This window comes from Gracilinanus agilis, chromosome 3 (genome assembly GCF_016433145.1).
Source record: "Gracilinanus agilis isolate LMUSP501 chromosome 3, AgileGrace, whole genome shotgun sequence".
NCBI lineage: Eukaryota > Metazoa > Chordata > Mammalia > Didelphimorphia > Didelphidae > Gracilinanus > Gracilinanus agilis.
In genome coordinates this window covers 603092167-603119739 of record NC_058132.1, presented here as the reverse complement: position 1 = coordinate 603119739, position 27573 = coordinate 603092167, and the positions used below count along the sequence as shown (strand labels likewise).

Below are 27573 nucleotides of genomic sequence, written 5' to 3'. Positions count from 1 at the left end.
AAAAAGTTAATAATAGAAAGAGAAATCCCATTCCAGATAATGCATAAGATATCTGGGGATCAGCTTTCCTAGGCACTCAAGACTTGCATTACAAAACACTCCTTTAAGAATTAAAGAATAATGTCAAGGAGAGGCCATACCAGTATAATAAAAATGGAAATGCTACCACAATTAATTAGTGAGGTGTATTAAAATAAATTAAATATAGTAAGTATAATTAAGTATATATTTTAAGGTAAATTAATGAACTATAGTTATACTTTTAATGCCATACCTATCAAGTTACCAAGAGGATACTTTACAGAGCTTGATAAAATAATAACAAAATTCATTTGGATAAACAGAATATCTTGGAAAAAATCTTTCTTTCAGATTACTCTAGTAAAGGTTTGGTATCCAAAATATGTAAAAATTAATTAATGTATTTATATATACATATGCAAAATAGCCATTCCCCCATTAATAAATTATCAAGATATGAACAAAGAGCTCTCAAAAGAACTGCAAAGTATTCACAACCACATTTTTAAGAAGCCTCAGTCACTAATAATAAAATAAATGGAAATCAAAACAACTCTGAAGTTTTACCTCACACTTTGCAGACTGGCAAAAATGACCCAAAAAATAGCATTAGTCTATGTTGGAGGGAGTTTGGAAAGATAGGCACACCGATCCATTGTTGGTGGAGCTGTGAAATGATGCAACCATTTTGAAAAGCAATTATGCAAATAAAATGATTAAAATGCCCATACCCTTTGAACCAGAGACTCCATTATTAGACTAAAGACCCAAAGAAACCATCAATAAGAAAAAAGATCTCTCTATACTCCATAATATTTATAGTAGCACTTTTTTGAGATAACTAAGAATTGGAAACAAAGTAAATGCCTATTAACTCAGGAATAGCTTACCTAGTGTGATGAATATCAAGAAGAATAGAAAGTGTTGCAAAGATAAACAGAGCTAAGAAAACAATTTACATAGTAACTACAAGAACACATCTAAAGATTAAAAGTAAATGTAACAAAATTATAAAGTGGACTCAAATAAGAAGATATGAGAAGATACAACACCCAACTTTCCCCTGGATGGAAGTGGGAGGTCCACAAGTGTTACACAGTGCACATTTTCAGAGTTGATGGTGCTAACTTTCCCCCCCTCTCTAAATGAAATTCTATTTGTTGTTAGGGATAGCTCTCAGGAAGGGGGAGGAGGAGGAATGCATAAGATTCATGATGATATATCAGAAAAAGATTAAGTGTTTTATAAAAGACTAACAAAAAAATTCAAATTCAAAAAAAACAAAAGCAAATAGTCCCTTCCTTCAGGGAGTTTACATTCCACTGGGAATGTGATATAACCCCTACCCTAATAAATTAATCTCCAGTAATTTAAATAGAGAGAGTGCATTAAGAAGGGAGTAGCATGAGAAGTGTTGATCAAGAATGGCTCCATTGAGAAGGCAGCCCCATAGTGAGGTGACCCTGAGGGTTCTAAGAGATAGTGGTGAGTAGGAAGTATGTTCCACGCATTGAGGACAGCCTATACAAATGCACAAAAGTAGGAAATAGAACAGTAAGTTCTACCAACAACTAGTATAGACTACTAGATTTTAGAATGGCTGAAAGGGAGTGATGTGAGCTTATGCCAGGAAAGGTAAGTTCAATCCAAACTGTGGATAAACTTAAATGCCAGCCTAAGGAATTTATATTTTATCCTTGAAGCAATAGGGGAACACTGCATGCTTTTGAGCAACTGATTCTCAGGATGAGGCATTTGCCTCCAGATTGCTTTGGTGACTGTGTAGAGAATCAGTTTTAGATAGTGGATACCAATCCTAAGAATGTTACAGTCATCCAGGACAGATTAAGTAGCTCAATGGCCGTATGAGTAGAGTGAAGGGTACATATTGGAGAAATACTATGAAGACAAGATGGACAAGACATGGCCATTGATCAGATAGGCCTGGGGAGAGATGAGGAAAAGGGAGAAAGGTGAAAATTAGCTTCAAAGTTATGGACTTGGGTGACTAGGCAAATTTCAACAGAAATGATGAAGGTTGGAATAGGGGTAGGAATAGAGGGGCAAAGGTGACAAGTTCCATTTAGGACATATCATGTTGAATTTGAGGTCCCAATGGGGGACCTGATGACTTGAGACTAACAGCAGTGTATTATTACCAGATATTTGGGTAGATAAATACCTAGTGATCAGATCCCTGGAATTGTATTGAAATCACACATGGCATCAACTCTGTGACTTCGTCACAAGATGGTGAGGAATGAGGCAATCCAAGACCAAAACCTACATGTGGAACAAACTCCCAGGTACCTATCTCAGTCTCTAGGAATACAGAGGATTCATATCCAGTATATGTGATGTGAGTCTCTTTGGCACACAGGCCCTCTCCTAATTTTTGACTCTCAGAAGGTCGAGATTACTTATGGGTCTGAGACCCTAAGAGTACCCTCAACATAACTGAGAAGGATTACACAAATAATGATTAGGGGGGGTGGTTATTTGCTTTACCAAAGAATGATATGGAGTAGGAAACTCCCCTAGACCACATCAAAATAAATCATTTTTAATTCCATAATTGTTCATGTTTAATCTTCTGCATGTTCCTGAGTGGGCTCACTAGGTAGTTCCACTTGAAAAAAAATCCATTAGAAGCACTCAGTCCAGATATGCTTTACTCTATAGAATTTTATCTTACAGCTTTTCACTGTATTTGTAAGGGATTTTGATGAATGCCTCGCAACTAAGTCAGTGTCCTAACTTATAGCTGGCCCTCACCTCCCTCATAGGCTATTCAGATTGTTCCCACATTATGTGTTAAATGTACTTTTATGGCTCCCAAAGTCCTCACTAACAACTATACCAACTAACTCTGATCTCAGAGGAACTCACTCCCAGAACACTGTATTCTCTAACTCCCTAACCTCATTCCAGCGAACACTCACAACTCAGATTTCAAATCTGTTGAGTACACCTGTGCTGTGGTTCTCACTATCTTCTCAATCCACCAAACAACAGAAACTAGCCCTCTGGCTTTTTTCCTGAAGCTCCTAAATACCACCCTAGTAGAATTGCAGAGATTTAGTAAACCTTGCAAACCCCACCCCCCAGTCTTAGATGATGAAGAGGGTATCTTCCATGGTGACATCTCTGTTTATCCCTTTTCTCCCCTTGCCTACATAGCACCCCAGTATCTAACATTTATAATATAATATGTATAATTATATGGAAAAGGGTTCCTCTATACATACTCTATGTTCTCTAGGGATGAAGGGAAAGAAATATTCTGGCCTCTACAAGAGACTGTTTTTCTCCCCAGGGTGCTGCTATATTTGGTTATAAAAACTCCAAAGCTGATGCTAATGAGAGATATTGAAACATAACTAATTCAGCTGATTAGATCATAGTGTTCATAAGGACAAATTAAAATGCATAGACTAAATCTTCAGTAAAATGTTGGTATGCCAGTTCCTAGATGTAGCCATAATGTCATTCTTTGTCTTTGCCTTTCCAAAACCAGCACAGTGCCCTACACATGGTAAGTCCTTAATACATGTTTGTTGAATTGAATTGAACAATTAACTTTGCAAAAAGGAAAGCTCTGTTCCATAAAGCCAACCAACCACCTCACAAACGTGTGTATTGCCAGTGGCCATGAATGGGATTGCTAGGGGAGGTCTTTTAGCACAAAACCTAACCATTACCAAAAAAGTAAAATGAAGTTACTCCTTCTGATGAAATACTAGGGAATAGCCTTTTGAAAGAATGGAAAAGAAAGGAAAAAAAAGGAGAAAATTCTAAAGAAACCAGACCGGAGAAATGGAAAAATTATGCCTCAGGTCACTTCAAGTGACATATTTATGCACAAAAACATATAAACATTCAACTGATACTACTTGGTGCTTTAGGGGAAAGACCAATGTACAATTATTTTCCAAAAGCTAAACAATGGGAATGAGTTGTTATTCACTTTTGAAATGTCTCAATTGCATGTGGAAAACTTCTAGGTGACATCATTACAACAAACAAGAAACTGAAAGAAAGGGTCTTCTGGGTTAACTTAACCTAGAGTTTTCTACCATGTTTGTAGCAACTAAAGCTGTTACTGAGCTGGCCATGTTAATAATCTCCTCCTAACATAATTTGCACATGCTTAGTTTTCCATACTTCACTTTTTCCCCTGACACTTTCTGATCTTTCACAAAAATGACATAGAGTTCTGCTATATACACAGATGTATATACTACAGAGACAGACTAGTACCAAGGTTAATTCTCTAAAATTAACTAAACTCTAAAATTGATTTTCCCATTAGAATTATGCCCCAAATGCCCTTATTGTATTCCATTTGATAACAGAAATAAAATATACCTGTACTCCCAACCTTTCACTTTTGTTTCATTATGGAAAGAGAAAATATTGTGCAGAAAAAATATTCTAAAAGAGTAATAAATTGTTTTGCACTGTGGAAAAAGAAAGGCACCCCACCAGGTACTCAACATTCCAGCTCCACTGGCTTACCTGCTATTCCTTGCACAGGCTACCTTATCTTCTAGCCTGGTGCCTTTCCACTAGCTGTCTTCCCATTCCTGGAATTCTCTCCTTCCTCACTTCTGCCTCCTGGCTTCCCTGCACCCTCTGGCTGTGCTAGTACCTTGTCTCATATATACACATACATATACACATATATATGCATCTTGCATGTACATAACTTAGCTGTTGTTTCCCCCCATTAAATTGTGAGCTCTTTGAGAGCAGTAACTTTGTTTTTTTCCTTTCTTTGTAATCAGGATGCTTACCACAAGACTGGCACATAATAGGGCCATAAGAAATGCTTGTTGACTGACCAGTTATCACTGTCTATGAAGTGCTAGTTCCAGAGGGTAGACCTCTCTTATCTAAAAGAAAAAATACATTCCCCTTCTCCCCCAGACTCTTCTCTCTCTTGGGATTAATACACCTTTCTTTCATGTCCCTCTGTCCTAAACAAACTGGCCTACCTACTGTTCCCCATACAAAATGTAGTATTTCTCAACTCCCCGTTTTTGCTCAGGCTATTTCCTATGTCTGGAATGTATTCCCACCATGACTCTGCATCTGTCTTTTTGTTTTTCATGTTCAGGTTTTTCCCTCAACAGAAACTATGCTCTCTGAGGCCAGGCCCTACTTTGTATTTATCTTTATATTCTCAGTGCCTGGGACAGTGCTTAGCACAGAGTAAGCATTTCTGTTAGGAATATCAGTGCTTAGGGAGTGAATGGATGAATGAATTGAAAAAGTATAAGTGGAAAATTTCTAGAATCAAATAAGCTTGTCCAATTAAGGAAATTATATTTGGGATTGAGGAGAAGATATAGTCTCGGCCAATGAGCATAGATGCAAAAATGATTAAAACTAATACTATTTTTTCATCCATTGTTTTGTATCATTTTCTCTTTCCTTTCTATATTCACCTAACTTGTTCCTAAGCAACTCCAGTATTCGTGCTGCTCATGCCGGTTCATCAGACACTAATTACCTTTGGAGTTTTTGCTTTTTAAATTGAATCCAACTTTGAGCATCTTCCTTTCTTTGGATCTGCTAGTGTGACTTGGACTTTTGAACTGCATGAATGTGTTACCCACATAACTATTCACAATCTTATATGTATATATCATAAAAAGCAGGATTATAAAATATTGAGCCTTAATGGAAAAAGCATACATTTTGACTGAATTCCTTCAGAATTTTAGATTAGATAGGTACATCAATGAAAATACATGCTGTGCATGTACTGGGGGTCCTACCTATGTCCCCATACAACTAGTGCTACATCACGTGAATACGGTTCAGCGTGGGTCACAAGACAGTGACTCAGGCATATGACCTGGAAAGGATCAAGTTAGGATCCAGGGGTAAAGGAGAAGATATAAAAGAGGAGGTTCCCAGAAGTGGTCTCTCTCTATTCTCTTGGATGTGGTGGTGAAAGGAAGGTGGAGGAGAGAGCCATGTGGGGAAGCACCCACATGGCTAGTTAGAAATAGGTTTTTTCTTCTCTATTGGTCTGCCTTCTTTTACTCAAGTAAATATTAATAAACTCTATGGAAATTAAGGACTGGAGTTTTAATTTAGCTTTAACAATGCATAAGTCAGATTTCTCAAAAATTTACATTATCCAAATAATTCTCTTCTATTGGGAGCAGCATATTTCTAAACACTTGTAAACTTAAAAGATTCATTTTACATAATACCCATTATTGAACTGAGCTTACAGTTGAATAGGAAAAGAAGTTGAATAAACCTGGGAAATTGTGATGACCTTTTGATGACCCCTAAAATCACAGTCCATCTTTTATAAAACCAATATCTATCTAATGATACTTCATGCTTTCAAAGTATTAAAGTTGTAGGTCCCCCAAAAGGCAATGATGAGACACATTACAGGCATGTGTAGGCTACAGTGTATTCCTGACAAAGAACTGCATAGGAGCAAGACATTTTACCAAAGAAATGGGTGTCTACAAAATGGAGTGGACCAGCTGTGTATCAAGAACTAAGGATAACTGATGGGCGGCCCATATGCTCCATTGATAACCAGGAAATGTCAATAGTTCTAAAAGAAGCACTCCACAGCATAGTGCAGACAGTACCTGTAGACTATTTATTGGAAAATATAACAGGAGTTGCCGAGGGTGGGAAGGCATTGGTGGTTTGCTACCCATACCTTTGGAGGGAAACAGCCACATCTAGAAAATCACAGATCCTTCAAAGAATTAAAATATGCCCATAATTCCAGGATTTAAAGCATGTGTCAAAATTGCAAGAGCAAGAAAAAACAAATATTGTTATTCCCCCATTATTCTCATTGAGAAGGATGTTACTCTCTATTCTTTAAGGCTTCTTACTGGAATAGCAGCAAAGATTTTATGTGTCATGCATTTACAGAGTTAAAAATATAAGAAACATTCAGAATTGGCCCTGTGATTGATGTGTAAAAGGAAACATTAAAACATCTTTTTTCTAAATTCCATTCATTTAAGGCTGTTGTGATTTCACGTACAAAAATGCTATGCTACTATACACCAGCAGGTTAATAAATAAACATTTACTGAGCACTTCTCTATATCAGAGCCAAAAATTTAGGTGAGCTAATGTAACAGTAGGAAAGAACAATTAATGAAATAATCCTTGTTTGCATTCCATCCCTAATGCTGAGTATTTAAGTAAAGATTTTGTGCTTTTGTCAGAAGTATTGACTGAGCTTGGTTTCCTAATTAGAAAGGCAAAGTCCTATGAAATCCAAATATACTTTCATTTATTTGTGATCCTTAATGATCTGTAATCTAGGCAGAGCCACTTTAAACAATTAGCTGTGGAAATTAAATGTAAATAGAAGGATAATTAATGAATTTGCTAATTATTCTTCACTGATAAGGAAATTAGTTAGTGTTTGGTTGCCTTAGTTTTTTTCTTTCTAAATCCTTTCTGGGATTTTGCATTGGATCTAAATTTTATCAAACATTTGTAGACAAACGAATTTAAGATATAAATTCTGCTTTCTCAGACATTCAGTTTTTTCTGGTCAAAGAATAAATTCGAAAGCAAATTAAATATCCACATAAGTAACAAAAATAATGGCCCAAATTCAACCAATTTAATATCATTCAAGGACCTATTATACCCAACTTTGGAGCTCCAGACCCCTTGTTGCCTTTGTATCTCCTACTGGTTGTCTTGGGGCCATTTTATTTTATATGCAAGGATAGGGAAAAGTTTTAAAGTTTAATTAGGAAGAATATTAAAAGTGCATATTATTCCCAAACTGTCATTCTCTTGTCCAAACTGAGATATTCTTTACCAGAGTGTGAATCTGTTGCTCAACTGACACCACTGTCATTTTCTTAAAAGTAATTAAGCATTTTGGGATTCTTTCTTTGTGCTTCCAGACTTCTAAAGTCTTCTCCACTTTTTCCTCCTCTTAGTCTTTCTCCACATTCCCAACTGAGTCCATGAGTCCAGATTATTTGTAAATCATGTTTGAGCCTTTTTCTCTCCTAACTCTAACCTCAGAATATCTTACATTAAATTACTCAGCCATTTCCTGTACTATTTTTAGTAAAGTGACTGTGTGTACACACACACACACACACACACACACACACAGTATCTGACTGATCTGTTCTCTAGATGCAAACCATAAAGGGCTAAATAATCATCTTACTTTCTTAAAAACAAACAAACAGACAAAAAAAAAAAAAAAAACAAGAAACCTGTAGCTTACTGCATAGTAGTGATACACTAACACACCTACCCCCATGCCTGGTCATATGAATTTGTTTCTGAACCCCACCTTTTCTTTGAGGTTTAAGAAAGTGTAAATCAGCCAAACATCATGCACCTTGGATACTCTTCTAAAACTAAATACTATCATTCCTTGGCCAAAGCTCTGACCAAACTTAAACCCTCAATTTCAGCCGAAGCAAAAATGTCTGGAGACTCTTTTTAAACCAAAAATAAAAGCTGAAAATTTCCCTGTGGCAAGAGAACAAAAGATTAATAAAGCAGCAAAACCCTAGTGACTTCAAACTAAGGCAAAGGTCTTTGGGATATCATTTGGATAGCAGTTTCTTGTGACCAGTAATTCAGTTATGAGCAATTAAACTCTCATCAAAGTGTAAAAAAAAGGTATTTAGTTTGGCTTTAATTTGTCTCAAATCATCAGGATTCAGCAGCAGGAAACATTATAACCAGGAATTCTTGCTGCTTTATTATAATACTAGAGGAGACTCTTACAGAAATTATTACTTAGGATCGTAAGTTAAGTATTAGAAATGACTATGAAAATCACCTCATCCACTCATTTTACAGGTGAGAAAAGTGAGGCTCTAAGAAGCGAAGAGATAGCAGAAAGAAATGAAAAAAAGAAGACAGAACAGGGAACTGGCAAAGACAGTGAGGAAATGAGGAGGAACTCTGAGGGAGAAAAGCAAGGCCAAGGGAAGAAGAGTATTGGGAGAACCTATCTTGACGATTCCCATGGAAACTTGCCATAAAGAAAAGTCTTCCACTGGTTAATTAGCTCCTTTATTAAACCACCAAACTAATGAATACATGAATTCAATTCTATTCTGGGCTTTACTCTGTGGCATAGCTCAAAGATGTTTTCAGTTCTTTATAAGGTAGACCAGGTAGAATGAAATGGATGGATTGTATAAACCAATCGATATAATAAAGCTAAAACACCAGATATACTGATGGGTCAATACTGTAATCTTTGTAACAGAGAATAGCATTACTATGAATAAAATACAGACTTTTTCCAAGCTGAGTTGATCTTTAAGAATCAAAATTCATAGTTACCTGCCATGTCTCAGGAAGGCAGAGCGATAAGGCTGCTGGTGGCCATAGGAGGATATTATCACTAACCCCAGAGCATGCTGAGGCATATCATATATAAAGTAATATACCTAGATCATCATTTCAGTTAGTCAGCAAATATTTATTAAAGGCTTACTATGGGCCAGGCATTGTTTTGGATATATAAAGTAAAAAAAAACCATAGTCCCTGCCTATGAGAGAGAGAGAGAGAGAGAGAGAGAGAGAGAGAGAGAGAGAGAGAGAGAGAGAGAGAGAAGCAGAAACATAATCCCAGAGGAGAGGGGAGTTTGGAGGGAGGGATGATGAGGAGAGGGGAAAAGGCCTCCTGCAGAAGGTGGGATTTGACCTGGGTCTTGCTGAAGAGGAAAAATAAAGAAAATTATTAGACCAATCTCCCTAATGAGTATGGGTACAAAATTTTTAAATCAAATACCAGGAAGGAGATTATAACAATATATCAAAAGGATTTTTAAAATGACCAGATGAGTTTTATATCAGGAATATAGGGATGGATCGATATTGGGAAAACTATTAGCATAATTGACCTTATCAATAAAAAAACCCAACAGAAGTCGTAGAAAAAGCTTTTTTTTTTTTTTTTTTTTTTTTTTTAAATAACCCTTACCTTCTGTCTTGGAATCAATACCGTATATTGGTTCCAAAGCAAAAGAGTAACAAGGGCTAGGCAATGGGGGTTAAGTGACTTGCCCAGGGTCACCCAGCTAGGAAGTATCTGAGGCCAGATTTGAACCTAGGACCACCCAAATCTAGTCCTGGCTCTCAATCCACTTAGCCCCCCAGCTTCCCCCTTAGGTTTTTTTGTTTTGTTTTGTTTTGTTTTACCCTTACCTTCAGTCTTGGAATTGATATCAATTCTAAAGCAGAAGAGTGATAAAAGCTAGGCAATTAGGGTTAAGTGACTTGCCCAGGATAATAATAACAAAATTCATCAAGAATATCAAGGGAATTAATGGAAAAAATGTAAAGGAAGGAGGCCTAGCAGTGCCAGATCTCAAACTGTATTAAAAGTAGTAATTATCCAAAAAATCTTTTATTGGGTAATAGAGTGGTGGATCTGTGGGATAGATTAGATATGCAATACCTAGTAATAAATAATCATAGTAGTTTAGGGTTTGATAATTCAAAATATCCAAGCTTTGGGAACAAGAACTCACTAATTGACAAAAACTGTTGGGAAAACTGGAAAAGTGGTATGACAGAGACTGAAGACAACCCAACATCTCACCCTCTAAGCTAAGGTCAAAATGGGTAGATGATTTAAACATAAAGGATAATACAATAAGAAAATGAGGGGAGTATGGAATAATTTGCCCATCAGGTCTTTGGATAAATGAAGAATTTAGGACCAAACAAGAGATAAGGGGAAAAAAAGATAGCATTATAGGATATGAAATGGATAATTTTCACTATATTAAATTTAATACCAAATTGTGGACTTACAATTTGATCCTGAAAATAATAGGGAGTCAATGGAGTTTATCAAGTTGTATGGAAACATAATTATACCTACAATTTAAGAAAATCTCTTTGGTAGCTGAATGGAGAATGGAGAACCTTGAGACAGAGACGTCTTTTGGAAGGCTGTTGCAGTAATCCAGATAGAGGATGATGAGGTGGTACCTAGGTGATGGCTGTTTGAGTGGAGAGAAGGGGATCTATACAAGGTATGTTCTCAAGGAAGAAATTATGAGATCTGACAACAGATTACCTATGGGAGTTGAGTGGCAATGAAGAGTCAAGGATGATATCAAACTTGTAAGCCTGAGTGACAAGGAGAAAGGTGATATCCTTGACAGTAATAGGGAATTTCTGAAGAGGGAAGCATTTAGGGGGAAAGAGGAGTTCTGCAAGACAAATTTGCCATCCCATTTAATTTGGTCTATCACTTCTGACTGTAGCCACACTGAAAACACAAGTATGAAATATGACAAGTAGGGTTGCTACTGGTTACATTAGTTCTCTGAACCACTGACCCAAGGAGTCATGAAATAGAGAAAATGCCATATATTAATTACGATCTTATCATTTCATATGTAGTAAGAGTATTCTGTCCAAACAAACATTTAAGTCCTTTCTACTATAGGCCAAGCACTGTGCTAAGTTCTGGGGATACAAAGGAAAGCAAGAACTGCTATTTATTTTCTTCATGTACTTTGTGATAGGTAAGAGAGAGGTAAAATTTAGTATTGCAGATGTTTCCACTGGGTGCAAAAAAAAAAAAATCAAGATGGTGGAGGTGTGGCTAGACAAAAGATCATCCCAAAACTATCTGGGGATTTGATTGGACTCCAAGCTCAATGTGAGTCTGTCAGTATGATCTGGCAACCAGGAAAACTTAATCCATTAACAGAGACAGTGTCCAGAAACTAGGGAGGTGACAATGCAACTGTGCTTTGCCCTGCACAGAGCACATCAGGAATATCATATCCATTTCTGAGTACAACATTTTAGGAAGGACATTGATAAAAATGGAATTTGTCTGGAAGAGGGCAACCAAAATGATGAAGGACCTCAAATCTGTCTCATGTGAGGGTCTGGTGAAGGAACAGGAAATTTTTAGCCTAGAGAAGAGAGGATTTAAAGAAAGGACATAAAGAGTGTCTTCAAGTATGTAATAGCCCTTCTCCTGTGGAGAAATTAGACTGGTTCTCAGTCCCACCACAGAACTAGGGACAGTGGGTAGAGGTTGGACAGAAGTGATTTTAGGTTTGTCGTAAGCAAAAACTACCTAAACAATTCCCAAAGAACAATGGCTATTTGGGGAGGTTGTGGGTTTCCCCTAACTAAATGTGTTCAGGAAAAGGGACTGTTTGTAGAGTGGATTCTAATTTAGGGATGAGTTAGATTAGATAGTCTCTGAGGGTGCTTCTAATCCTAAAATGTGTACATAAAAATTCAGTTGTTTTTCAGGAGATAAAAAGTTATTTTTTTGAAGATGATATTTTAGCCAAGTATTTCAATTGACTTTGGTAGTATCCTGGTGATGTAACAAGGAATATAAGACAGCCACACTGGGAGCAAATTCACTTTTCTTGGTCTATTTAAGAGCCTCCTCTGACTGCCCTATGATTCTTTTCCTGGTGAGATTAAAAATAGTGAGTCAACTGATGTGTTAAGGTGAAAACTAAATAACCACTTGGTAGACTTTGCTCCATAGCAAATATTCCTTCCTGTAGTTTAGTCATCTGTAATGCTGAAAAGTGAAAGAACAAGTTCTTTGTTTTCTGTGGTACCAAAACAATAATTAATACATAAATAAATAAATGCGTAGATACATAAATAAATAAATAAACAAACAAACAAACAAATAAACAAATAAATAAATAAATAAATAAGCAAGCAAATAGATAAATAAGTAAATAAATGAACGAGCAAACAGATAATAATAACAGAACGAGCAAATAAATAAATGGATAGATAAATAAATAAGTAAATAAATGAAAGCAATAGATGCAGTGGCAAAATGACTCAAAAGTAAAGATGTAGAAAGGTCAAGCAGGAGGACCCCTGTGTTTGAGAGCATCAGTCAATCAGTGGACTTAGTTTTGAGTTCTAAAGTTCCTTTAAGTTGTGCAGAGTTGTCATAATCAGTTACAGTAAAATAGAGAATTCTGAAATGAAAGATCACTGTGTTCTTGAAAACAGTGATTATTCCCCCTTGTAATTCTGTATTCATTGTTTTGTAAAAAGAAGCAGGCTTTCCAACTACCAATCAGAAACCCTTCCAACACTGACAATTGTTTAAGTCCCAATCTAGCCCTGTTTTGATCTAAAGTTATCCTCTAAAGGTTCTATCCCCTCTGGCTCCTGGGGAACTCCTTAGTCTCTTTGCTAGGCTAGATAGAATTCTGTCTTTTATTTTTACTTTGTGACCATAAAGATTGGCATCATAAAAAATAGATGGTTGCTGAACCATAGACCAGTTTAGTACTGCTTCAACACTTCCTACTCCAATCATGATTTCTTAGAGGTGTTGGTGTTACAGAAAATAGTTTCCGGAAGTACAGGTAGGAAAATTCTTGGAAGTGAAGAATTCCTGTTACCATTGAAACTGTCTGAGGATTCCATAACTCACCTGCCCTTCAGATGTTTGGTTTGAACAATGGCAAATTCCCTCACTTCCATTCCTTTCATTTTCTTATTACAATAAGGGAAATTTTTCTTTCATTTCCATCAAAGTAGGCATGATTGTTGGTAGTTCTCTGTCTCGGACAAAAAAACATGTTCCTAAAAAGGATCTGTGACCATAAATTGCCTCTTAAATAAAAAAAGAAGAGCTACTTTTGAGAAGGAACTAGTGAATCCATTTGTTAAATGAAAATTCTTTTAATTAAAAATAAGTTATATTGATATGATTTTACATCACCTTAATCCTTCCTGTAACCCTCTTCTTCCACCTCCTAGTAAGCCTTTTTTTTTTTTTTTTTTTTGGTGTTGGAAGTTGTTTGTTTTTTTAATCTGAAAACTTATTTAATTAATTAATTTAGGCTATTTTCCCATGGTTACATGATTCATGTTCTTTCCCTCCCTTCCTTCCACCCTCACCCCTGTAGCCAATGAGCAATTCCACTGGGTTTTATATGTGTCATTGATCAAGACCTATTTCTATATTATTAATATTTGCATTAGGGTAATCACTTAGAGTCTATATCCCCAATCATATCCCCATCGAACCATGTGATCAAGTAGTTGTTTTTCTTCTGTGTTTCTACTCCCACAGTTCTTCCTCTGGATGTGAATAGTGTTCTTTCTCATAAGTCCCTCAGAATCGTCCCGGATCATTGCATTGTGCTGCTAATAGAGAAGTCCATTACATTCGATTGTGCCCACAGTGTATCCATCTCTGTGTATAAGGTTCTCCTGGTTCTGCTCCTTTCACTCTGCATCAAGTCCTGGAGGTTGTTCCAGTTCACATGGAATTCCTTCAGTTCATTATTCCTTTCAGCATAATAGTATTCCATCACCAACAGATACCACAATTTGTTCAGCCATTCCCCAATCGAAGGGTATCCCCTCATTTTCCAATTTTTTGCCACCACAAAGAGCGTGACTATAAATATTTTTTAAACATTTATTAATATTTATTTTTTAGTATAAATATTTTTGTACAAGTCTTTTCCCTTATTATCCCAGTGAGCCATTCTGTATAACAAAGAATATCTTTAAGTAAGAGAAAAAAGGAAGAAGAAAATAATCAACAAAACCTAGCAATGAATTGAAACTACATGTAGTACTCTACTCCTATGTGCCCCATACCTCTGCAAAGGATTATAGAGAGGTATCTTCTAATATTTCTTCTTTGGGACCATTCTTGTTCCTTGTAATTTTGCAACATTCACTTTCAATTGTTTTGTAGTGGTTCTTTCCAGTTACATTATTAAGGTTGTGTGTATATTCTGGGGGTGGGAGAGGGGAATTGGCTCTGCTAACTCTGCATCAGTTCATGTCTTTCCATGCTTCTCTGTATTTCTCATATTAATTATTTCTTATAGCACAGTAATATTATATTCATACTCTACCAGAATTTGTTAAGCCATTTTCCATTCAATGGGCACTTACTTGGCTACCACAGAAAGTATGTTATAAATATTTTGGTGTTATCTTCTTATCAGTGATCTCCTTGGAGAATATGCCTAATAGTAGAATCTTGGGTCAAAGTCCAGTTAGTATCTGCTGCCTTGCCTTATTTCAATTCCACAGAACAAGATACCCTGGCACCTGTACTCCCTGGTGTCTTATCCTCCTACCTCTCATTCACTTTCCTGTCTCCTTTTGTGTGCCATCTCCCTTTTAGACTATAAGTTCCTTGAGAGCAGAGACTGTCTTTTTTATTCATTAAACCCCTGGTGCTTAGCACAGTACCTGGCACATGGTAAGCACCTAATAAGTATTTATTGGATTGGTTTAGATAACTTCTTTCCATAATGTTTATTATAATTCATAACTATATTCACAATACAAGTGTGCCTATCTTCCCACCACACCTCTGACACTGATTACTCTCATCTTTACCAATTTACTGAGTTGTTTTCATTTGTTTTTCTCTTATTATTAATGATATTTTAACATTCATATAAATATTAATAGTTTTACATTTTTAAGAACTATTTGTTCATATTGTTTGATCTTATGGGTTTCTGCTAATTGTCTTATATACCAAACTCTTATCTGAGATATTTCTGAAAAATATTTCCTACTCAACTTAGCCATTCATTTTGTTTGTACAGAAGCTTTTCAATTTTGAAGGATCTTTTGTAATACAATATTCACTCACTGTTTTCCTCTTTTCTCTGAATTCACCTCTTAGGTTAGCAATATATGTGTATTTTTATGGCAAGCAGAGCACAGCAGTGTTCAACTTTTCAATGCCTGTTGCTCCTTAAATTCTACTTGATGAAGTTTTCCCTCTTCTTCCCTCCATTTTCTTTTTCCTTCCATATGAAGAAAAGTAGATAAATGAAGGCCTTTTGTTTGTTCATTTTACACACTACACTGTTTGGGTTACAAATTGTCTGAAAATAGAATTTGATTTTGAAATCATTCATTTTTATCTCTTACTTTTCTCAGTTACTGACCTTTGGTCTCAGTTACTGACCTTTGGTTCAAATAAGCAGGTGTACTTGGTCTTTCCATCATCCTATGGGTGTTCATTGCACCAGAAATTTCTGATAAGACTCAATCTCCCGCATTCACTGGGGACTTTGCTATCAATGAAGATAAGTGAATGGCACTAGAAGAATACAGAATTATGTTCCTTATAAATCACTGGCTAGTCCAGGGGACTGAGGAGGGGAAGGAGAAGGGCAATAATTTGATAAAATCACCATTAGTATCAGCTTAATGATAAGCGCCTGCAGAGGTGTAACCAACAGGCACAAAACAAAGCCTTTGGTGTGTCAAGGAGCCCCTCCTATACTCAGTTTTGTTGTGAGGAAGATTAATAAATGAGTATTTAGGAGACTTAGCAGGCAGGGCTGAAGGATTCTAAGTGGAATGGGGAAGCAGAAAGTGTGGTTGCTCTCTCTGGGATGGACTCCATGGTGGTTGGGGACAAGTTGTAACTGACCCTGGGGAGACCTCAGAGGAAGTGGAGTTTGTACCCTGATTTCCTGGGATCCAGAAGGAAGACTGTCATCTGCTTGTGGGAGATTTTTGGTAGAGACTATTAAACCCAACCTGAGTTGCTGGTTAACTTGGGCTGGGTTAGCTCCCAGATCTACCCACCTGAAGGAGTACTGGCTGAAGACCTGGGAACGAAGAAACATGAGACCACAAGACTCAGTCCTTTATCCCAATAATAGGGAGAAAAGAGGGACAGAAAGCTGATAAGCAACCCAGAGAGGATCCTACTCCTTACTGGCAGGAGTATGAGAGAGGGCAAATAATCCCTGCTAGTGTGGCAGCATTGACCAGCCAAGCAGCAGGTTCCAAAAGTGGTAGATGAGTAATTTGACAGCTCTCAGTTCATTCTCACAGACAACCAGGCTTCAACACAGGATTAGGAAAAAAAACAATATTAAATAATGTGGTGCAGAGAAAATAGCCCTGGACCCAAGTTCAGTCCTAGTTCTCTAAGTGACTCACTGTGTGTCCTTAAGCAAATCTTGTGCATCTCAATTTTCTCATGTATAAAATGAGGTGGTTGGGTTAGATGATCACAGAAGTCCCTCCAGCCTCAGCATTCTAACAGTTTTCAAATTTAATGAACTTTTAGCACTTTATTTGTCATCCAATTTGGGATATTAAAAACTAGTAGGCAGTCCCAGGGTCCTTTTCACTGTGCCACTAATGAGCATATTTCTCAATTGTATGTATTTTTCATGCCTAACCTGCCAAGTGTATTGAATCTATTATAAAGTTATAGCAAACTTGTCCATAGCCCTGCTTATTAATTTACTCTCCAAGGCCTGGTGAGGTATATTTAGGTGATTAAGCATTCATCAATCTAAGTAACCATCAATAAATGCAAAATAACACTAATAAATGTATTTTATAGATAAAGGAAATGGCAAAGAAAGTTTAGTAGGTAATGACAGTTCTGGCCAGACAGCATAGTAGAGAGTCTTGAGTGCTGAACTTTGAGTCAGGAAGACCTGGGCTCAAGTCTTTTTCTGTCATATATGGAAGCTTTGGGTCCCAGGGTAAGTCATGGCACCTTATGTCACACTATTGATTACAAAGCATTTGTATATTGCATTAACAGGAGTTTCCTCACAGCAAACCAGATTAAAATATAAGTGGGAAATGTTTAATATCATAAATAAAAATACAGTACAACATAGATAATGTTAACTTGTGGTTTTCTAAGTCAATATTCAGTCCCTTCTATTTGAGTTAGACATTACTGCTCTATACTAATTCAGGTTCAAGCCAATATATAATAACTGATTTTATGCATGGATGAATAGATGGATAGACTTTTGTATAATGCTGTGTACCTCAAAAGTCTTAGTGCAGTTTTATGCTTTAATTGCTCATCATATTTTGGTGAAAGAACATAATGAGTTATCAAAAGAATAGCATCTTTGTTACAATTCAGCTGGGAAAATGTGCATTGGGGAGTTTAATTATTTTCTATCTCCACTAAAGTTATACTCTGATGTATCATCATGGTGTGAAGCTGAACTTGATTCTCAAAGACTATTTCAGCAGAAAATAAGCTCTGGTAGGTTCCAGCAAAGCTGGAGAATTTTCAGGTGCAAGCATAGTAATGTATCTGTCATGTGAAAATAAGCCTATCTAAATTCAGAAGGAATCAGCCACAAAATCAACACAGAAAGATTGGCCACAAGGTTAACAATGCTGTAGGCATCAGGAACTCATTAAACAATCTAGTATGGCATGAATGCGGGGGAAGGTAACATACTTCAATGATAAACACCACTGAAATCAAAGATCCTTGAAGTGTTTAAGTAAATTTAATGAAATAATAATGACATGTTAATTTTATATGAGATGATGCTTTTTAAAGACCATGAGTTGCTCAAATAATTGACATTTTCCATATTCATGTTATTATTCCTATATTGTTAGTTCCAGTCTCAGTCAACATTCAGTTTTGGGGGGAATAATAAAGTATTTCATCTGTGGTTTTTTTTTTTTTGGCTTAATAATATAGAGACCTTTCTTATACTGATTAGTCATCAGCTTCTTAGAGTTGCAAAGTCCTAAGAGCTATAATAAATACTTCCATTTCATTGATTATTTATTCAAAAACTCAGTATTTCATGCATAAGCTGTTTAACATTTTCTACATTATGCTACTTGGACCATCTTCACTGAAACCATTTACAAAAAAATAAACAACTGTATATATTTATAAAAGAAATAGGAACTTACTGTCAGTTTTACCTTGGGACATGGCCTGGTATAAATCTAGAACACTGCAATTTATCACACACATGAATCAATTTAGACATCAAGGGCAGTCTTAAAAGGGAAAATGAAACCAAAGGGTAATGCATGGAAGTAGAGGATAGACCCATTGGTGTAGCCTTAGTGATGATTAGGCAGAAGCTTCAGGCAGATTGTGCATATATGGCAAAGGCAATACCTCCCCAGAACACTGTCTAGCTACTTGGTCAAAGCAGTGTAAACCAGAATTGTAGACCAGGGATCATTGCCCCTTCACACTATACAATGGGAACCCTATGGAATAGAGCCCATCAGAATGTTAGCTCCTCCTCTTTCATTTTGGCCCAGAACAATTTCAGGTCTTAGGTTGCCTAGTCTCTTCCCCTTAGAGAATAAAGAGTGGAAGTAAAGCTTGGCTAATTCAACAATTCAGCTGTAGTAGCTAGAATCTAATCTAAACAGTTCTTCTCATTGATTGCTCTTCATCTGGTTCATAATTTCTTTGGGGTCAAAAGAGTTTGGAGTATTGAAAAGCTCTGAAGAAAGTGACTAATCCACCATCTTTTTGGTATGTAGCTTAGCCATTTACGCAATGACTAAACAAAATAACATGAAAAAGAAGATGAACTCATTAAATCTGTTGACAAACCCTGGTTCTAGAGAATAGATAAGAGAATATCAATCCCTCCTCTCAATAGAGATGGGACACTCCTGGTACAGAATGTTTCATACAATGTCATATGCAGTTGCTATGTTGACCAATTTTATTTAACTCCACTGAGGGGGACCATAGTGGGAAACAGGGTATGACAAAACAAAGAACATCAATTTAAAAATATTTAGTAGTGTCAAGAATGCAAAAGCCCAGAATAAGATAAGGCTATCAAGGAATGCTAAGCATAACCAAAATGGGTTTTAACTCTTCCAGGAATAAAGATCAAGTAAAGTATAGGACAATGATTCAGGATGAATAGGATGGAAAGATTGCAAAAGCTATTCAATGCTTATTTTATGTCTGTTTTCTCTATTAAATAAAATTTTCATTGGACTAGAAATGACAGAACAAATTTAGCTAATAGGGAATTGGCCCTGGTTGGGTCACATCTAGAATGTTGTGTTCAGTTCTTGGAAGCATATCTTAGGATAGACACTGATGAACTGAAAAGTGTCCAGGGTAGAGTAAACAAGATGGTGAAGGATGTCATCTAGGGATCTACTGAAGGAACAGGATATATCCTGTGAAAAGAAGATTTGGGGTGGACTTGATACCTGACTTCAAGTATTTAAAAGACTATCACCTAGAAGAGTGTTAGATTTCTTGTGCTTGGTACCAGAGGCTGAAAGTAGGAGTAATAGCTAAAAGGTACAAAGAGATGATTTGGGACACTATTTAAAGAAAAAATAGAACAGTATCCCATAATGGAATGTGCTGCCTTGGGGTAGTAGTTTCTCTCTTACTCAATGGCTTTAAACAAAGGTTGATGACCACTTGTTAGGTATATTGTAGACGGAATCTCTTTTCAAATGAGGCTTGAATAGGCCCATGAGGTCCTGTCTAACCCTCTAAAAATTCTGTTATCCCTGCTTGCTGGGTAACTGAGGATCCGTTCTGTAGTCTTCTACATAGGAAAAGGTTCTAATAACTTATTTCAATCTACCTTTTGTCTGCCTTTCTCAGATTATGAAAGTTGTCTGTGGAACCTTAGATATCATCTTCTACCTCCTTCATTTTATAGATAATTCAATTGAGATGTTAAATGTCTTGCCTACAACCACACAACAAGTGGCAGCAACCAACCCTCTAACTCCAAGTCTGTTGCTCTTTCTTATCATCATGCTGCCTTTTTGCAAGGGTTAATCCAACTGAGCAGACAGCCTGAATTTAGAAGTATTATCCATCAATGAAACCAAATTTGGATGGCCCTACTTCTAATAAATTCTGGGGAGTTGAGGTCTCTGGCTGGCCTCTAGTGGTTATTTCTCTGGCCTCTTCTAACTAACTATAGATTGTCCCTTCCCTTCCTAAACTCAGGACCACTAACTTTGGTGGTGGACCATATGACCTAGAGCAGTGATGGGCAAACTATTCCCCGTGGGCTAGATCTAGGCCATAGTTTGCCTATCACTGCCTTAAGCAATTCCCTAATCACTATATCTGGATGTGGGGGTATAGTGATTAGGGAATTGCTTAACGCAGTGATGGGCAAACTATGGCCTGGGTCTGGCCCTCAGGGAATAGTTTGCCCATCACTGACCTAAAGCATATGTACTGAAAGCCTAGACCAATGATGGTAAATCTTTCAGAGACCCAGTGCTCAAACTGCAACATTCCTGCACATGTGAGCCCCACACCTTACCCCAGACAGGAGAGGGAAGAAGCGTTCCCATTGGGCTGCTGGGCAGAGGGAAGGGTGATGTGACAAATGTCCTCAGGTGTGCATGGAGAGGGGGAAGGGAGCAGCCCCCTCTGGCATGTGTGCCATAGGTTCACCAACATAGGCCTAGGCTATGGCATCCCCTATATTGATAACCCTTAAAAATCTTCAATTACTAGTTAGCCTACAAATGCATAGGTTCAGAACTTTCTTGCCTATTTAATCTTATTTTTCTCCCCACTTTTCTCCTCCTTTCAGTCTCATGCTCACCTTCTCTTCTAATGTCCCCATATTTAAAATGTTTGTTGAAAGATTGATTCTGTTATTAAACACACATATTCATCACATTTGCCAAGTTATCTGAAGCAGGTAGCCTAAGCAGTCTTCATTCAAGTCCTTCTTAAAGATCTCCACCAAAACTTCCTCCCTGAGTCCAGCCCAAAATGATTATCCCCTGGCAAAACTTTTTTGTATATTCAAGAAAGAAGCTCACACCCTGACAAATACCTACCATTGGAGCTATGGCATCCTGGGTCCTAGATGGATAACTGTTCACTGGACAGAACTCCTTCTTAAACCTAGCGTAGTTTCTAGTAATAAGATTTCCTCATCCATCAAAGGCTTTCCTTAGTCAAGTGTAGACACTCTTAGCTGCCCAGCTCTCAAAGGCTGCCAGCATACGAGCTAAAAAAAATTTGTAGCACTATGTCTTAAAGGCAGTGATGGGCAAACTACGGCCTGGATCTGGCTCACGGGGAATAGTTTGCCCATCACTGACCTAGAGCATATGTACTGTTATGTTAGCCCAGTCCCAAAAGGTCTCCTTTCAGTTTGTGGGGCAGGGGGAATGAGGGCACAGAAGATGTTTTCATCGCTGAGTCATACAAATAATCTGGTATGGGCAAAGAAATGATCACCACATTCACTGGTCTCTTGCTGAGCCCTAAGTGTAGCAGTGACTGCCTTCACCCATTACATTGCCCGACCCTTCTATCCTTCTTCTCACCAGTAGGTTTCTTTGGAATAGAAACCAAGGACTAAGCTCAGATAAACTGTCCTAGGCAGAACCTAATGTCATGACTCTTCTTATTACTTGAATTATGCTGGCATAATCTCTGTAAATGGGGTTTATAATAGTTAGGTTATAAACCCTTATTCTCTGTCTACAGCCCCATACACATTCTGGAGAGCCAAGGCAAGCACCAAAGTATCATGGGCCTACACACTCTCCATGCTTCCCTGATCATTCTTCTCTCAACTCTCACTATTCCACTATCTCCTCTGCTTTACTGTAGCATTCAGGGACTTTAGACCAACCTCCAGCCACCCTTTGCCACATATAAAAGCATTGTCTGTTTCCAGATGTCCCTAATTCCAACTACCCAACAGAACTACATTTAGTTGTTGCCCTTTCCAGATACCCCTCATTGATGAGGAGGGAAGAGTGAACTATTCTTTATAGTTGGCCAACACTTACATCTCTCTCCTTGTCAGCTCCTCAGCATCCCTGTTACAACCTCCTGACTAGACTATGAGGTCTCTTTCACTTATTCATCTGTGAGAAACAGGCAGAAAAGAATGATGAACAAGTATAAATCACAGGCTCCAACCTCAAGGATTTGATTTATTTTATCTCCTAATTCTCATTCCTACTCAGAGCCCTTGCTCTAGTCCAGGGCTGTGGACCAGTATAGGGTTCTCACCAAGCCCTGGTAGAACTAATGAATGAGGTCTTCTCATAACTCCTAGGAGAAAAGAAGTGTTGCTGGTACTTGTAAGGAGAATGATGAGAACTTAATTTAAGTATTCAGGCTATCCATTCCACCCTCTTTAGTTATGCTTGTCAATTATAGATTATTAAAGTTTTCAGAAGAAACAACCCATTCAGAAACCTTGAACTGGCTTTCACTTAGCTAAACAAACTAGTCATTCTTATGGAATGTCTCATCTCTCTAAATTATTGTTTTTTTAAACCTGTTCTCTTTTTATGTTTATCTTCGTTTTGTCTAAAGATGGACTTTTAAGTTTACTCTTTATTTTTATGAATTGCAGGAATGAAATTCAGAATTAGACGATCAAATTATTTTAGCATTTCAGGATCTCAGCTAGGGGTTTTGAGTTAAGGGGAAACCACTTAAACTCCTGTAAACTCTTAAAACTATTTCATAGAAATTGTTCCCTTTCTATTGGCAAGCTAGTTCACAGTCATTCTTTAGCTACTCCCTCCTACTCTCTACTGTGACTAACAATGTTCCTTTTCACATGTGGGAAAAGTAAAAGATGCAGTAACTTAGCCATTATTATCTCTAACTTGAGAAATAGTGGTTGATTTCTGAGCCCCCCAGAGTCATGTGCTCCTGAAGGACTAACTCTCTGAAAGGGAAAAAATTTTTTACCCAAATGAAATAAAACATTGACACTTAAGAAAGGAAAAGCAACCAAACTGTATTAGCTGTTCCCAGATGTAAAATATTGCATTCTGCCCTGATTATACCAAAAGCATATATTTGAAATGGCCCAGGATCTGCCGGGGAGGGACTCTGGATATCAGATGATTGTGTTCCCCTCATTCATGTCCCTGCTTGGGTTTTACAGGTGTGAAAGCTGTGGAGCAGTTTTCCACTCGGAGTGCAAAGTGAAGTCAGTCCCCTGTCCCAGATGTGTCCGACGAGAGCTACAAAAGAAGCAGAAATCCTTCTGGAGGAGACTAAATATGGATGAGAGCCTGGAAGAGGCATGCAGCATGTTTGAGCTGTCTTACCAGAACACATGACCGCCAGCCACAGGCCCTGGGGGGAGAACGATCTGCTGGTGTGATGACAGGTGGCAGAACAACTTCTGAACAAGCCAGACACATATGATGGCGGGAAGAGGTGACTGTCCTTTAGCTAGAGATGCTGACACGTAGATGTAGATGTTTTCCTATGTGCATAGGGACTGTCAAAAGGACTGTGGAGCCTTCGTGGCTTGCAAATTACTACTAGCCGGATTACATTTTGTCATGATGTTCAGCTGCTTCAACAATGCTTTAGAGGTCACAGACTTTTTTCTTTGGGGCCCTCCGGAGCCATTTTATTGTATGGGCAGAAACATTTTCTGCCTTGCTTATTATTTCATTCTAGGGTTGTCATTTAGTAAGCAACAACAGTGCTTTGGGTGATTTTGTTGTTGTTGTTATTTATTTTTAGCCTTCACAGAAGCTGAAGCATCTGTTTCATGGGGAAGTTTTCAGAATACAGTGATTCCTCTTGGCTCCTTCCCAGACCCTCTGTCACTGGTTAGATCCCCTCATCTTAGTTTCTGCCATAGGAACAACAATCCCCCTGTCAGTATTTCACCTACCCCAAGCAGAATACTTAGAAGTCACTCACAGGTGCTTCTTCTGACAGCATTCATCCCAGTTGAATGGAGCTAGCTCTGATTTTTAAGTTATACTTATAAATTTTGCTTCCTTATAAAAGATAAGATTTCTATGAAAAAATTAATCAGAATGTCGACATATATCCCAACAGCATTCTCTTCATTGGTGGGGGGAGGGGGGAGCCTTAGGCCATATTCACTATATTCACAGCTATTTTAAATCAGAATTGCCACAGAAAAGCCCAGTGTCCTGTCAACAGGGGTGATATTTGTGACTTTTAATGGGGCTGGACTTGGAAGAAATTCTATAATTTTACTCAATGCTGCAACTAATAGACTGGTAAATACAGTCTGTAGTGATCCTATTCCAGGAGAAGATGCCTTCATTGTCTTTAAAGGAAAATCACTGTATTGCCTACAAATTCTTCCCAATAACCTGCTGTCTTGGTTTCCACAAGAGCTATGTCATTTGGGTCTCTAACCTACCACTTCATTCCAACTCTACTTTCATATTTTGCAGATTTTTTTAAACCCTTACGTCCTGTCTTAGAATCAATATTGTGTATTGGTTCAAAGTCAGAAGAGCTGGTAAGGGCTAGGCAATGGGAGTTCAAGTGACTTGCCCACAGTCACACAGCTAAGAAGTGTCTGAGGACAGATTTGAACCTAGGACCTCTCATCTCTAGGTCTGGCTCTTAATCCACTGAGCTACTCAGTTGCTCCCCTGTAATTTTTTTTTAAGTTTTTCAGTCCATTTTATTTATACTACTTGAGTACTAAGAATAAAGTAATAACAAATATACTACTTTAAAGGGAAACAAAGCTAGAAAATATATCTACTTTAATATAAAATTATGAGTGCTTCAATAAATAGGAAAAGTAATTAGTTGCTTTGCTGCTCGGCAGTGTTGTGGTATTCCCAGTACTGCATCCTTTTAAAGGCCACAGGTACTATTGTCACTGGGACAGAAATAAAAATGGCAGGTGGAGTAGCCCTGGAACATGATTTGCTCTCATTCCCTTCCATTATGTGTAACTCCTACTAAAATATAAAGCGTGTCGAGACTGAAAGTGAATTCCTAAACGACTTGGGAGGTCCAGTTTATTTCATTTCTGAACAAAAACCTTTGACTTCTTAGTATTTGATTGTTTGTTGCTGAGTTTTTAAAACTCAGAACCCTCCAGAATATATCCATCCTCTCTTCCTCCCTTTCTCCAGAACTCGGCACATGTATTTTTATGTCACTCTCACACAAAGGAATAGCTGAGCTGACTCTGGTGCTGGCAGGCAGTTAGATGTGAACATTTCACCTCTTGACTCACATCAGTCCCTCATACTACAGACCACACATTTAAACTTAATAGCTAACCACCAGGCGTTTAGTTTCTGAATTATACAGTAGCTGGAGTGCTGTAGCTGAGGCATGAAAACTTGTTAAAAGGCCAGGCCCTTTTCATAAGCAGCCTTATGGTGCCTTTTCCCCTTGGAAAAACAGGTTATCTTCACCACCATTCTGCCCTCCCCTCTCTTCTCTTCCCTCCTTCCCTTTCCTCAATGTGGGTTACACACAAAAGAGAAGGGGTGGAAATTTTAAAATAAGCCTGGCAGACAGGCAAACAATTGGATCTCCCCTCACCCCCCACGTTCCTGAAATACAGTATTTATATTTTCCAGCCTCAGAGAAGATAGCAGAACATGATCTTTCACAAGAGAATTCTAGACCTGCTTATTATAAAACAGATGTGCTCCAATGGCAAAGTGCCTTCCTCCCTCCACCCCCAGTTCCTTGTCACTGTAGCTTGTTTTTTGCTTTTGTTATAGTTAATGTATCTGTGATACTGGCTAGGAGTGAGACTAGCATTTGGAGCTCACTAGCATAGTGAGCTGCATTTGGAAGCACGAGGAGTCAGATTGCTCTCCTCTTCTGACATGCTCTCTGTACAGAATTACCCAACCTCAGACCCTCCCAGGAATAGAGAGATGAGCTTGGCTTTGTTTCACAAAGTGCCCATTAAGGTGGCCTCGCTAAATAAGGATCCAGGGAAACCCACGTAAAACTGTCCATGTCCATCACTTTCTGCATGTTCCCCAAAGAAGATGTAAAAGTGGAACTCACCATCCACCCAGATCTAGAAGAGTGGCCTTTCTGCTGGTGGTGAAGCTCCAACCACGGCCTCAACTCAACTTCTCTCCTCCCGTCCCAACATCTATCTGGTGGTGTTGAGGATCACAAACATTTGAATTTACATATGCAGTGAAAATGCAAAGTTGCCATTTGTACCCCAGATTGCCTTAGAGAAAAGTATATGAACTTCTTTACTGTTTTCAAGGCTAATAAATGGCATTGTGCAGTGCATTCAGCATTTGCCCCTGCTATTAGAAAACAGTCAAACTGGATGCAAAACTCATGGATCACTGCCTTCTGAAGGCCAAATGAATAATCTTGCTTTCCCATGTGTTCTGTTTCTCATCCTGGGTTGGAATGTCTTGCACATAAGGCATATAACAAAATGGCCAATTAATCTCCGAGAGCTGGCAGCAGGTTCGAGGAACCTTTCTTCACTGAAAGGGCCAACCAATTCCCTGGTGCATCCCCTGAGGAAATCACTTCTGCCCGTGCCAGAAACATCTTAGGGTGTGATATTGTCCAATCTTGATGAAATATTGGCAAGTCAAACCGTGCAGCAAAGAAGCCAGTTCCTTAAATAGACCTCAATTTGCACCACTGCAGGAAGGCCACAGAGCACTTAAAATCGCTTGACTGAAATGGAAGAAGTTTTCTTTTCAGGTCCAGTTTTTCCCCAAAGCTAAAAGTATTTGAAACAAATCAAGCAAATGTCCTTCCTTGCCTTTGTTTCTCTGCCTCTTAGTGGGGTAAGATTATAGTTATTTTCACATCCCCAAATCTAAAATGTAATCATAGTTTGGAATATTTGATTAGCTAAAAGGATAACCACCTACTAAAGAGCAAAAGTTCCTTCACTTCAGGGAAAAGTTGCTAAGAATATTGATTTCTAAGAGACTGATTTTCCTAATTCTTCTTGGGAAGGATTTTTCTTTCATTTCTCCTCAGCTTCTGTAAGAAGC

The 27573-nt window shown here is 37.9% G+C and overlaps 1 protein-coding gene across 1 annotated transcript in view; it reads left to right on the top strand.

Annotated features, from left to right (window-relative positions):
- PLEKHM3 (pleckstrin homology domain containing M3) overlaps positions 1 to 23898 on the top strand; it is a 223759-nt gene extending 199861 nt beyond the window's left edge. Inside the window, exon 8 of the mRNA XM_044670694.1 lies at positions 23721 to 23898. Coding sequence (XP_044526629.1) covers positions 23721 to 23898 — 178 coding nt within the window. The remainder of the gene's footprint in view (positions 1 to 23720) is intronic.
- Positions 23899 to 27573: the final 3675 nt, after the last annotated feature.